We start from the raw sequence: 14788 nt of genomic DNA on the forward strand, positions 1-14788 counted from the left end.
AAATAGGGTGTGTACTTCCAGAGATAGCAAGAAAGCAGTGAAAATCCAGCCACAAATAGAAAACTGGATTAAGTATTTAATTATGGTCAGAGCAGGTTTTTTCAATAGCAGATCAAACTGCTGAATGAGAATTCTCAGTAGCTTAGCATGCTGTAATTATTGTTGTATTTTGAGTTCTATCTAGAAAATTACCAAATCTGTAGATCACAGAAATATTTCTTTAATTACTCCTGAATGACATTTCTGTTCTTTTTTTAAAAGAAACATCATGCAAAAAAATGTATTGTTTATGAACTTCTAGTTTTAATCACCAAAACCCACCACAACTAATGACTTTTTCTGTACCCTGATTCTGTCGCATTAAAGCAGAATGAAATTCTTGCACTACAGAAGTATGCTAGTAGTGGTAAGCCCCACTAAGGGAATTGCTCATGCATTCATTCATGTAAATGCTGTTGTGTCCTCTCACTTTCTCTGGATTACACTGGGTATGAGTGGTCTAGAATTGCTGAAAGGGGCTTGGGTTTTTTTGTTCTTTACTTGTTTGTTTGGCTTACTCTTTCTGTATTTTGCTGTTTGTGTTGCTTCTCTGGAATATGTTGGCCATATGTGAAAAAATATGATGCTACTTGGTTTCTCAAAAGGCCTCTGCCTTTTGGTAAGGGTTTCATTTATTTTACTTACTTAGGCTTTTTTTTTCAAATCTCTAATCCAGTGATATGTGAAATACCTCAGAGTCCAGAGTTTTCACACACTTTATCATCCTTTTCAATACAAGCAAGTGGCAAAAGGCTGAGCAATATGAATCACAGACTGACTGCTGGGAGAAAGTGTGGTGAGAACAGATACCTCTCATGCTTATACTAGGTCCAAAAGGTGCTGTTATGATAAGGATATGGGTGAAGTTCACTTGGAATCCCAGAACAGATTTCAGTGATGTCCTTGCCTTTCAATTAGAACTATATAAAAGTGACAGAAATTTTGCATAGGCAAGTATTGTTTAGAGAGCATATGTTCTGTGTTCTTTTGTATTGGATTTACAGCTAAATTACCTATAAATGGAAAGTGCTAGTTGGATGAAAATTTGTTTTGTATGCTTCAGAATTTGCCATTTATAGATTATATTGTTTTGAAACATGTACGAACAGTAAGGTAATGGCTGGCTGTATATTTGGTCTTAATACATTGCAGTTCAACAAATATCTCCCACACTTCCATTACCATATAAAAACTTGAATTCCAGCCTAGGGAAGTAGTGGCTACAAAGAGCAAGTGATGATAACTTGAAAATATTTAGAAGCAAGAAGAATAGCGATGAATAATTAGGGTAGTGTTTGGAACGATATTGTCTGTGAAGAGTTATAAACAAGCACATTTAATTAGAATATCTAGAAAAACAATTATGGTGTATGTTTGACCGTAAAATGGCCTCCCAGTAAGAGAAGCTCTTTCATTACAACTTGTTTAATTATATTTTCTCAAGTAGGAAGTTATAGAAAAGTGACAATTTTAGTAAGAATAAAAAATAAAAATAAATGCATATTTCAAAATAGTGCATTTTTATTTGGAGTACAGCTGCAAGATGTATGAAACCCTCTTAGAGAAAATAATGTCAAGATATGCTTTAAGTGGCTGCCTTTGCCTAGGGGGCATAAAAAAGAAGTTATGGAATAATGACTTATACAACATATCGTGACAGTATTAGAAGAAACAGAAAATATATTCCTTAAATTGTACCATAACTGATAAAAGCTGTAAGAGTCATCTTTCATAAAACTTAGATCTTTAATAAAAACCAAAAAGGATTATGGGGGGGGTAAATAAGGAAGACAGTATGCAATCTGCACACATGGTAAACTTATATGATATAACCCATTTTCTCTGATTCGTGGTGGATATACTACACATTTCAGTTCTTACCCATAACCATCTTGTATCTCATCTGCTTCACAGTCAAAACAATATTGGAAACTTATTTTGCTTTTATGTGGTCTCAGGCTGTTCTTCCTGTCCACCTATCTATTGTAGCAGACACATGCCAAATGTCCCAAGGGAAACTAAAATTCCATCAGAGTTGATTCAGCAGGCAGTGCTTGATATGCTGCATGAACACTTCTCTGAGGAGTCCTGTGAGTTTCTGGACAACATAATGTTCCGTTTCTGGGCGGAAAATTGCAGTTTTCATCCTTCTGGATAGGCTGATTTATTTTCTGAGTATAATCAGCTGCAGTATTCTTGCAGTGTGCAAGCAAATTGAGGCAGTAACTCTGGGAGGTGGGAATTTGCAAATTTGTCTTAGCCTTAACTCCAAAAGCCAAAATACAACAATATAAATGTGTGCACTGTTTCACTGCTGTTATTTTCCAGAAGTATCCATCTGCTTTGTTTTGTGGGCAGAGTTTGAATGGATTCACACTACCCCTTATCCAATTTTCAGAGGGGCTGAAAAGTTTCTATTGCATCATAGCTTATAAATTCATTAAAGTACATTAATTTAGCACGGTCCATTGAAAACTTCCTGTCATAAGAGGAAGTATGTGACTGTTTAATTTAGAAAATTATTCTGCTTCTCTCATTCCTCTGTTTTCTCTCTCATGGACTGGACTAGACATAAATAGAGCTCAGTGGGAAGGAAAGTCATGGTTCACTGGGATTTCTCTTTTTTTTTTCTTTTCTGCCTTAATTTACCTTCTTCATCTTATACTATTATGTAGCTGTTATATTTTCCTCTCTTCACCAGTCTTCTGGACACACCAGAATAATTTTTCAAACAGTATTGTGGGTTATACTAGGAGAATGTTTCTGAAAATAAGTTAATTTCATAATAAATAAAGGAGAGGAAAGGGTGCTTTGGCCAAATTGCTGTGGTCTGTCAGGGTTTATAACCAGTAAAGCTTAATTCCAGTAGGAATATTCTTGGTCAGGTTCTTCCGAAGGGAGAGGCAGATCTTATTTCTGTATGTTTTAACCTAATATAAATAAGGATATGTGACTAAATTGTTCCAAGGTAAAGGTGAGAGGGGTAGATACTAACACATTTACTGACAATAACTAGATAACCACCCCCCAATTCAATACATTGCTTAACGTGTTCTTTAAATCCCATATTGCTTTGTAACCATAAACTTATTCTACCCAATCAATTATTTCTTTGAACACAAATTTGGGATACTCTGGCAAATTTTCTGTCATAAGAGTACCTGCACTGTGTGCATTTGATTCAAGGGTAGTCTATTTATTATGGGCTTTTTTTTCTTTAGCTGTGTAATATAGAGACACATTGCTAAGTATCTTGAATATATTGCCTGCAACCTTACACATTAATAAAACCTTACCTCTTATTCAAGAAAAATGTGAGCATCATTTGCTTTTGAAAAGGGCCTCTTGAATTTTGCAGAAGCTCTTACTGGTACTTCTAGAAGACACAAAAGTCCTAAAAAATGGTTAATTTCTTTTTAAATGTAGGACTCTTTCCCCGCTCTGTTTCAATTTCTTTTAGGACACAGCTATCCAAATTACCTCCTGAGACTTTGTTTGTACTCTACTCTATCAAAATTAAATATTTTAAATTTACTGCCCCTTTAAAATGTAGCCCTTAATGAGGTTACTCTGCTGAGGAAAGCTGTTTCCACATGATAGATATGCAGCAAATTGGCAGTGCCTTACAGAGAAGGGCTATAGGTTGCAGCTTGAGGAAGTCCATCCTGAAAATAAAACCCTGCATCTCTTTTTGCAGAAAGCCACTTCAGCTGCCAACATACAACTTTGTATTATAACCTCAGAAAGCTGAGGCCCAGTGTTGCTGATTTGCCTGCTTTCAAATCTGCTTCCACTATTCATGCCTCTCCCACTGTTCTTGAATCTCACAGCTTGCTGTCTTCCTCGGCTGTATGTTTCATCATAAAAAGTCATGTAGAATTATTTGGATTAAAAGTAGCTACTGCTTTTCCATATATATATATATATCATTGGCTGTGGCAAGGGAATATCAACAAGAATTTGGTAAGGAATAGCTAGGATCAAGGACAAAAAAATAGATTTACAGAAAGAAGCCCTGAGATTGTACTCCTGCATATAAAGCTCCAGAGATCTAAGTATGAATTTTGACCTGAGTTTAATAACTTCAAATGGCTGCACAAGTAAATAATGAAGAAGCTATTTGTCTTTAAAAAGGGAGGAGCAGGGTGCTCAGGTGAAGAAACAGAAGTGTTTGTGCCTTTTAGATAACTGCTCATTATCATTTGGAAATGGTCACCTCTGTTAAATATTTGCGCTTTAAAAAAATTAAAGAAATCTGGGTAGGCAGCCTTGGCCTTGTCAGGTCACAGGGAAGGAATATAAGTAGTTTGCTCTGGAAATAACTCTTTGATTACTGATTAGTAAGCCAGGTTGTGAGGGATGCTTAATGCAATGGAGATTGAAGGAGGAAATATGTCCCTGGTAGTAGCATAGAGGTGGCCATCTCAACCCTTTGAGAAATGTTGATAGTTTTTACAGACTTGTTTGAGATTAGAAAACAAAAATTGTTAAAATAAGCAAGAGCACAGAGCAGGAAAAGAGAGAGAAACTTGCTATATTTACCAAGAAGAGCAAAGGGTAGGATTTGGGCTGCCTGAAAAGGGGAGATTGCTATATGGATATGGGTAAGAAGTTTTGGAAAATTTTAAATGGGAAATAGTTGACTTTATTAAGGGAAACAATAAATAGAGCACTTAAAACTGTTATTCCTGGAAATATTTTCAGCAAGGCTGCAAGAAATATTTCCCAAGAAAATAATGTTTATACTGAAAACAGACTATTATATTTTTTTCAGGACATAAAAGTAGCTGATGTTGACCTGAAGGATTTAATTGATAGCTGATTTTCAGAATTACCAGTGATTGTGACATTCTTGGAGTTTGGTTTGACATACAGTTCAGCAACTGTCACTGGTTGTGAGTTTTGTTAATTGGAGATGTAATTCTGGTTTTCTACCATTTGTATTACTTTTTACTGATGTACTTGGAGGAGAGGGCACACTGAGAAAATTATGTCTTCATTGGAAAAGAGTTAAGTTTATTCTTATCTGTTGTCTTGAAAAACTGGGTGGTCCTGAAGTACGTTGTAGCTCTAGACAGTAGTTTGTTGTCAGATTTTAAAATACAAACAAAATTGAGTTTTTCATTGGTTAAAGAGTAAACAGAATAGCCTGAATTAATTGGAGCTTTTTATACTTTTATTTCTTGAAATCCTTGTTGGATTATTGGGTAACCTCCTTTAAAAAAATAAATTAAAAAAGCAAGCAGAACGCCTCTCTAACAGTCATACTCTTTTTAATGAATGTTGTGTGAAAAGTGATGCTTCTCTGACTAAGGTTTTCCTTGTGATGCCACAATAAACACTGCCTAACACAATAGGAATCAACTGAAAAGCATTTTGTAGATGTATGCAAATATGAGATCTCTCTTCTCTGTTTCCTTTCATATCACTGTTGAAAGCCACATAGGCTGTAATGCTCACTCTTTTTTTTTGAATGGCACAGTCAGCAGTCATGTTCTTCAGGGATTCTTGCTGGGAGCAGTTCTAGTCAACATTTTCCTTCAAGACCTGAAGAAAGTAGTGAACAGAAGTTCACTGGCAGTGCTAAGTCCTTATGTGTAGCCAAATGCTATGCCAAGGAAAGGAATTTCAAAAGAACTCATAAAACAGAGTGGACAGGCAAATAAGGGGTAGAAGATCTTTAAATATTTCAAAATATCTGGGTAAAAGTATTCTAAACCTTCTTCCCAAAATGCAGGAAAGAAAGTCCTGGAGTCACCATTGGCAGTTCTCTGAAATCATTGGCTCAGCACAAGCAATTTTCAAAAAAGCTAATGATATGTCATCATCACCACATCACCAGAAAGGGTATTGTGAATAAGACAGAGATGATGTTTTGTCACCATGCAAAACCTTAATGTGCCCATTTTTTGAATACTGGGTGAAGTTTTAGAGTCTCCAGAATGAACTAATGATTTAGATATGATACAAAGGAGAGGAATTCATGCAGCAGGTGATAGAGTAGCTGCCTTTAGAAGGAAAAATTCAGAAGTCAGGGTTGCTTCAGTTTGAAGAGGAGAAGGCTGAGGCGTATATGCAATCACAGTTTACAAAATCAGAAAAACACTGAATAAGCTGGATGTGGAATTGTTCACGAAATTGTGCAATATAATAAACAGGTGGTATTCAAAACCAGTAAATAAACATGGATACATTAGTGGATAAATTATTTCTCTACACATTAGGTTTAAGCCTCTGGAGCTTGCTGCTCCATGGGGTTGTGAAGTGGGCACTCTCAGCTGGTTCAGAAAACGATTAGACATATTCCTGGGGAATCTGGGTACATTACCAGGACTGGGTCAGGGATAATTCTAATATTCCTTCTGATATTCCCTAGTGCAACAATTATGGATGCTGGAGAAGTATGAGGGGAAGATACTGTAGGAAGCAGTAGTCTCCTGTGTTTGCCCCAAATGCTACTCCTGGAAATAGGGCACAAGGCTGCATTGCCTTTGTTGTGATCCAGTACAGTTATTTCTTACATTCTTGTGTTTTGGTTGTTTAATGAAGACATTTGCCTGCAGTTTTAAATGGACCTGCAGCAAGAAGCAGATGGAGTTTGTCTGGGAGAATGGCTTCTCCTGATTGTGATCCATGGATATTATTCAGTGAAAGGAAGAGTAGACTGAGCCATTATTCTTCTGGTGTCATATGCATCATCATATACGTCTTCCAGTTTCTTTGTATCAGGTTTGTGCAATCAGTGTGATGAAATACTAAAATAGCTAAATGAGTAACATTTGAGCAGATGCACCATGACCAACCAAATTACCTGCCCCTCTTGCCAAGTAAAACACGGTAGCTTAAACTGTGATTTAGTCTGACAAATTATTTGTGGTTTAAGCCTAGAACCTCCTGATTCACACACCAATACACAGTCAGTTACTTCAATTTGGATGATGAATGCTGACTCATTAGCCTCCAGTACTGAATTTTATTCCAGCTGAAATCTCTACCCTTTGGTATACTTCTACATATTTTGTCCCCATTTTATCAGGCTTTTTCTTCAGCATATTCAGCACTTTAGTAATATTTAGGAAAGGACTGTGTTTGAAGATGGGAAGTGAGTATGACTTGGTAGGACCAAGAACTGTGTATTCAACCCAACAAATGCTGTTTAGATCACTGGGTGTTTTGGTAACTGATGTAATGTCAAATCCACTGATCCAGTGAAACGCACGTGCAGTCTTGGCTGTGAAAGCAACATCTGACAGAGCTGAATCAATGACTGCATAGCTTTTAAAAAGGGTTCTTGTCAACACAAGTGCAACAGAGCACCATCTCCTCTCTGTCCGTGACTAGAAGAAAGAAATGAGAAACCACTTTCAACCAGATGGTGATTCCTTCTAGATGAAATAGGAGTCTTGTGCTCAGTATTTTCCGTGAAGTTCATTTTACTCCAGTATTTTGTTGCACTTCGTCTTGTGCACAGAAGATTACAGGTCAAATAAGCATGAGGGAATTAATAAAAACCCTGAATCTGTGGGAAAGGCAGAAAGAAGGGAAGAATCAACCTGAAATATTTCTAACCACTGAGCTGTAGTCTGGAGGTTGGATACTTTTACACATTGGTCACCAAAGTAGTTGAATGACTGCTAGCTAGGAAATTACTGTATTTAAAATGTGACAACAAAAGAATTGCAATTAATAATCCTAGTAGTTCTTACTTGTTAAGAAACACTTTTTATTGCCTTCTATATGGGTTGTTATATTATATTGCAGGCATGAAGCTTTGAACATCTTTGAGACAGTTAGCATCCTCTTAAAGATTCAAATCTGCCAATATTGCAGAGAGTGAATCAAGTATTCAAGCAAAGGAGTTTACATGTGTGCTCAACTCTGCTATTGCTAAAGCATTTTCTTCCTTGTTTAGAATATGAGTGGATAGGATCAAGAACCTTGCTATACTATTTTAATATAGAGCATTCAATCCTGGCAGTGTCCAACACTTTCCATTAGCTTGTCACTTGACTTTACTGAAAAAGTAATATACAGAAATAAATGGTTTTCTCATCTTTGATGTAATTTATTGTTACTGACTTTGAGAAAATATGCATATAAACGAGGAAGATTTAAATAGATTCTAATGTCATACTTTCAGGTTCCTGAGCATGCAGAACTTGCCTGGATTCTTGGGTGCTTAACTAATGTGCCACGTCTGCTACGTTTGCCCCAGTGGAAGGTATGGACAGTTTGGTAAATTTAAAAGAAATTAATGGGAATTGAGTAGAAATGTTATCCTGGAAATACTTGTCATCTATGAAGTAGCAACTTTACCTTGGTTGTTCTTGCTTTAGGTTTAAGTAATTCTGTAGTCCTGTGGTGGAAGGGGTAAAACATACCTCTCTAGGTCTGTTCCCCTTAGTGAACATTTTCCTGCTGGAAGCTATAGAATTGTGGTTTTGGCAGAGATTTGCAGAAAAACTGTGCTAAAAAGGAGGCTTGTTTGCTGTTATTAAACTGATTTTGCTAGAACATTCAGTGTTATTTCAGTGTTTTTTTAATAATGCAGAAGTAATGGAAGATATCGCAGTGGAAACCTTGGGCCTTGCCGATTAAGGAGTCCCATAAACAGCTTTTTATTTTCCACTATAAAGAGTGGCTGCTCTGTAGATTTTATGGAAGAGTGTTCAAAAGAGGCATATGTTTGAAGAGGAGTATAGAAATTATAAATATTAAAAATGTGCTGAGTGATATTGTATCTTAAACATTTGCCTTTACGAGTGTCAAATGTTCATCTTCTTAATCTTGGTGTTACATTAGCCTGACTGCATCAATAGAGTTCTTACATTTAATTTCCTTGTATTTTATTTTGACATTTAGTAAGCAGAAAAAGACAAGAGAGAGAAGTATCTGAAAGAGGGGAAAAAAAAACCCAACAGCTTAAGAGCAGTTTGGGCTTGCAGAGTTCAGAGCAATCTTAAATACCTCCAGATGTTTTCTTTTTTCCTGTTTTCCTTCTTAATTAAATAAAACCAGTAAAACTTAAATACAGCAACCAGTGTTAATGCATGGCATAGATTAAAGCAAACCTTTTCAAACCTGAGGTTCTAAAGTTAAGCTCCTAAATCCTACTTTGACTGGATTGACTTTCCAGACCTACAGATAGGTGTTACAGGTGCTAGGCTTTGCAAATTAGGTTCCGTGAACCCTAGGCACTTAGGATGGAGACAGAATTCAGGATCTATTGGAGAGTGTGAGACAAGTCGAAATATATTTGATCAGTCCTAATGAAATAATTCAGATTTCAAGGGGGTTAGTATATTTAAGTATTGCTAAAAGTAAAACACAGGTATGTCGTTGCTAGAACAGAATTAGTGTTTGTAGCCTGTCTTGATCTAGGTGATCCATATCAGGGAGCAGTAGAGGACTTGAATGCATTGGGTAGATTGTGGGGAGCAGTGAGAACTGATGGAGACAGCACTGGACTCTGCCTCTGTAGTTCTGGCTTCTCCCAGCTGTCACTGGCTGTCCTGGTGACTGTGTGTGATCACTGTGTCTTGATCTCTAACACAGGTATTAATACCTTTTTGTATCTCCATTATGAAGTGTTTCAAAAATTTATTGCTGAAGACACTATTTAAAAAGTAGGATTTATGTGTAATATTCAAGTTTAATAACTTAGCCTTATGGTTTTGCATTTGAAATCATTTCCATTAATATGGTTACAAAAAGAAAACAAAAGAAACCCTATGTTCCTTTCTCACTAGAATATTAGAACAGTGTAGAGAAATTCATAAATACAAGACATAAACCAGAATATATTCATAAGGAGTGGATTTTACATGACACTGTCTTCTGTAGAGCTATGTAGTAAATTACTCAATTATTCAGAATTCTAATTAATTAAAATCACAGACCTTGATACCATTAGTCAAAGTGTGATTGTTCTGTTTTTCTTTTCCAAACAGATGAAGCGTGCCAGCCAGAATAGCGAAGGAACTGTTGGTTTGTTGACTTACCCTGTGCTTCAAGCAGCAGATATTTTGCTGTACAAGTAAGAGGCAGAATGTGAGCCCATGGGCAATGTCTGTTCAGCTACATTGGAATGAATGCCTGTCAGGTCAACATGCTAACTTTTTGAGCAGGGGAGCTGGGTGTGATTAGATCAGAAGACTGGAAATGGATGACAGACTCTCAAGAGGCTGGTTGAAATCTAGCCTGGTTAAAAAGCTACTGACAGGGCTGTAAAGAGCAAAATCTGGTCATGTGAGAATAATTCTTAGGCAATTATAACAGACTGATTTTTAATTATACATATTGCACATTCACACTGATACACTTTTTTTAAGTAGTTATGCTTTATTTTATGCAGTGTACTGTAGAGGTACTTAAACTATCTGTATGTAGCATACCAATATTAGTGGGGGATTCTGTGTAGGCCAGTTCATACTGATGAAAAAGAGTAACTTATTGACTGCAGCTTGTAGTACCTGGCTAGTGCTGCAGTGGAAACAGCCCCTAGTGAGGGACTGGGGACTCAGCATGCCTAAGCCTGTAGCCTGGCTAATAGAATTTGTAGTGCATTGTCATTACTGGTTGTATTTCATAATATGATTTAAACTGTCTCAGTAAGTAAATGTTGAAGACAGTGCACCATATATGAATTTTTTTTTTTATGTTCAGAGCATATGTACTTTGTAGCATTGTTCTGAAGGAACTTGTGAGTATTGACTGGGACAGAGAATTAACACAGAACTGAGGACAAGGATGTCAGGTCAGACTAACCAAGATTAACCAGTTGTGAATTCAGAAAAATGTATCTAGAGAAATTTCATGTTAATTGATCATACTAGGGAACATGGGACTGTTAAAAGACTAAGAGATGGTATTTCTAATTTACCTAATTTTAACTAAAAATAACAGGAAGCAGCAAAAGGCAGAATTATTTTGAATATCATAATGATTTTATTTGAAGTGAGTCCCATTTGATTGTCAAATATTTGAGTGATTTGAGCATCAAGTATTTAAGGGTGAAATTTAGACAACATTATCAGAAATCACATTGTTTTGATTGAGCTCAACCATGTCTGTCACTTCCATCTCTAATAAGATCAGGTGTTTCATCTTTCCTTAGCAAAGCCAGTGGTTTGTTGGCTACTATCTGTATTAACAGCAGGCTGTCCACCCAGAGCACAAAACAAGGAATTGAAAGAGAAACAATATCTCTTTGAAGAAACTTGACTTAATACCTTTAATAAGAAATGTCTTAATGTAAACAAAATAATATGAGAAACAAGAATTGGTGAGAAACAGAAACACAGGAAGGGAACAGCAGTCATGAAGTAGAATTTAGAGCTGGAGGAGGGGGAGAAACAGTACTAGCTCAGATGAACCAAGGATCAAAGAGACAGGAAAATGGACAGAAGGTAAATGCACGACAGAAAGAAGTAAAAATAGCACCAGAATAGAAAAAAAAATTTAAAAGCCAGCAAGGAAAAAGGCAAGGTATCGTGCAGAGACTTTTATGGAGATAATATGTTTTCTGTTTAGTGGCAAACTTTGTGAATATGGAACCATTTTGGCATATGGAAACATTTCTTTTGACCTGCTTAAAGTATATTGATTATGGTAACTGATTTTCTCTCAGTTATAGGGCACTGTGATTTCCTATTGATTCCTACTGTAACTGTTTTTAGGTTGCCTTACTGGCTGGTTGAGAATAAAGGTGGACAAATTGATTCCTGGATGTAAGCCCAGTAATTCAGAATCGGAAGGAAAGCGTACCATGTTGATCTGAAATTTTCTGGGAACTTAAAAGATGCATGGTGAACTTCCTTATTTTGGAACATGTCCAGTATTCATAGCTGAATACCCTGTAAGCCTTAGGAAAAAAATCTGCTGGGGGATGGGAGAGTAATCAAAAGCTGGCAAGATTTCAAGTCTGCCTCATCTAAAAGAATCATACATTTTTAGCAAGTATGATTAACTGTGGGAAAGAATCACCAGGGGAAGTAATGGATTCTTCACCTCCTCATGTCCTCTGATGCAGATTGTGTTTCCCTCCAGAAGTGTATTCAAGCCATTGAGTTCAATGCAGAAGATCAAATTATCCTTTGAATCCAGCAGTTTTAATCCTCTAATAACACTTGTGACAATAGAGGCACTGGACCACATGATTTATACAATTGTGATGAAGAAGAAACACTCTCTTCTTTCCTTCCCTTGATACATCCTCAGTACTAACTCTTCAACAACAGTTATGTTTTCCTGAGACTTGACATGACAAGCTGCTTGCACTTTATGCCTTGCAGATCTTTCTTACTTTTTTTTTTTACTCTATAGCATGCGCTCTTTGATCTCTGAAGAGGCAGCAGGAGATACTAAAGAAACCTTTCTTTGGGCTGAGTTTAATGAGTTGCTCTTACAGGTATCTTTGCCATATATGTCTTCACAAAGGGCTGGTTTTGCCCTTGGTTATGTGCTTCAGTTCAGCACAAAAAGCAGGGTCATCCTTGAATATGTTCAGTTTGGGATCTTGCTCCCACAGCACCTTTATCTAGCTGGGACTGAGTGTTTGGCTCAGTCTGGCCCTCAGTCATGGCAGAAGCTGTTACAGTCTTGAGTAACATTTCAGCAGAACCAGAGAGCTTTGCTGAGTTTCCTGTATCTGTCTTTTATTAAAAGGTCAACACGTGTTCCTGTTGGAGAAGATCAAGTCCTGCACCTGGAACTAGCCCAAGATATAGCACAACATTTCAACAAGAAATATGGAGAATTCTTTCCTGTGCCCAAAGCCATTTTAAGTGAGTTGGTTATTTTTTTTCCCTTAACTGCGCTTCGAAGTTGAAGATGGATTTAAACATTGTGGAAATAGTTTCAGGGACCAAGAAAAGGGGGCAAACTGATATTAAGGGAGTGGAAAATTAAAACCTGGCAAAAAGAGCCTAGAGGCTGTGAAAATGAACTCCCAAGATAGATATAAGGCTTTAGAAATCCATGGTTGAGGAATGTACGTGACATCTGGTATTCTAGTCCAGCGGGCCAGATGCACTCTGCTGCCAGTCAGCCTTGCTCTTCAAGCACAGGACTTTTTAGAGTAGGGTCTCTATTCCATGTTTCTCATTCAGAAGACATGGCACGGCAAGAGACCTCTAGCAAGCAGAATTCTTCAGTGTCCAAGTCAGAGATGTTTACTTTAGGGATGCTGAACAGCCTGTTGGTTTATATGTACAGTGCTCCAATTTTTTTTAAGGGTGTTTAATATATGCTTGAGTATTTCAATATGTGTCTGTCACAGAGCTTAAGACTTAACGTTTTTGATCTTAGTCTCAGGAAGACTTAGAAGGAAAATCTTCTCAGCCATTTTTGAGCTGTAAGGTCATAGGCCGGGGGGTGAGGAGGAGTCAGATGGCGCAAATGGCATGTTTGCTAAGAAACGTGAAGAATTGGGCAAGGATGAAGCGTTGCATCTTTGTTGTAAGTAATGTAGAGGAATGCACAGCAGAGACCTTCGCCCCCAAAAGGGCAAGGAGCTCTCACCTTAGAAAAGACAGGCAGTAATAAACCTTTCTCAATTTTCAAGTCTCAGTGACAAAAATGGTGTTAGACCTGGAGTGGTGTTTTGAGAATATTATGGATTGCAAATGCTACAGTTTCTAATGGAGTACTAAGCACTATAAAGAGGAGCTGAGTGTAGCCTCTGACGCAGGTGAGACTGTTTACCATTTAATAATAAGCTCAATTTGGGAAAAAAAAAAAAGGAAAAAACATTTCATTTTGCTCCCAAAAAGCATTCCTTCTTAAGTTCACAAGTGTATGCAAACCAACAAAACATCCTAGATGAATGGAGAAGGTAGGGGACCTATTCAGACTGACTAGCTGTAGACAATTGAATTACCTGGACTCTTTGAAATTTGCAGAAGAGACCTTCCAAAAGGTGATTTCAGAACAAAGCACTTTCTGGGGCAATCTGAATTGTATGCTGGAAGAACCCTTATTCTTTCACTGAGTACATAGGCCATCTATGAGCAGTATGCAGGTAATTTTGTTGGCTGTATTAGGTGTCTAAAAACAGCTGGTATGAGTACTCCGTAGATAAGTGATACTTTAGGTACTCCATGAAGTGAGTGATACTTTAGGTACTTCAGTTTTTCTTGGTGAAAAACTGAAGCAGTGTGGATTGATGCTGTTAAAGTACTTTGCAATATTCTCCTAATGCCACTTATCTGTTTCATGTACATGCATGTATCTTAGCAGTTTGTACAACACCCACACCTTTCTTATCTAAACAGTGCTTTACATCTAGAGAGCTGGTCAGTGTTGAGTTAGAGAATTTTAAAAACTGTTTTTACTGAGATTTAGGAGAATTTCCAAGAGATTTTGAGTGGAAGAGTTTCCTGAAATAAGGAGTTTAACTGTTATGGGATTCTTTTTTTTTATCAGTGGAGTTAACCTGTTTCTCCACTGCTCAGAACCATTCAGTAAGGTGCAGTAATGGAAGGGGGGAGAAATCTGGGGGGAAATCAGCATGTAAGCCACATAAAATATTAGAAGTAGCCCCGCAGAAGTTCCTCCTTAGTGAGGATGGGAGAGATGGAACAGGCTTCATTCAGTTTATGAGAGGAGAAAGGTGGCTTCTTAGAAGGACAGGAAGGATGCAAGGACTAAACAGAGCATACATGATTGTGCTCACAGCTCATTTTTGAGCAAGGATAAACAGCTTCATCATATAGCTGCACACTGTTCCTAGCAATTGTCATAAGAAACC

General features: G+C 37.2%; 1 protein-coding gene across 2 annotated transcripts in view; it reads left to right on the plus strand.

Moving 5' to 3' along the window:
* The window catches only part of WARS2 (tryptophanyl tRNA synthetase 2, mitochondrial), a 45583-nt gene that overhangs the window by 23146 nt on the left and 7649 nt on the right, over positions 1-14788 (plus strand). For both annotated transcript variants that reach the window (XR_004980653.2, XM_036387968.2), the window contains exons 3-5: positions 8180-8260; positions 9990-10075; positions 12706-12824. Coding sequence is in view for 1 of the 2 variants with exons in the window: in XM_036387968.2 (XP_036243861.1) it covers positions 8180-8260; positions 9990-10075; positions 12706-12824 (286 nt within the window). In the remaining variant the exon portion in view is untranslated. The remainder of the gene's footprint in view (positions 1-8179; positions 8261-9989; positions 10076-12705; positions 12825-14788) is intronic.

This window comes from Molothrus ater, chromosome 2, assembly GCF_012460135.2.
Source record: "Molothrus ater isolate BHLD 08-10-18 breed brown headed cowbird chromosome 2, BPBGC_Mater_1.1, whole genome shotgun sequence".
Taxonomy (NCBI): domain Eukaryota; kingdom Metazoa; phylum Chordata; class Aves; order Passeriformes; family Icteridae; genus Molothrus; species Molothrus ater.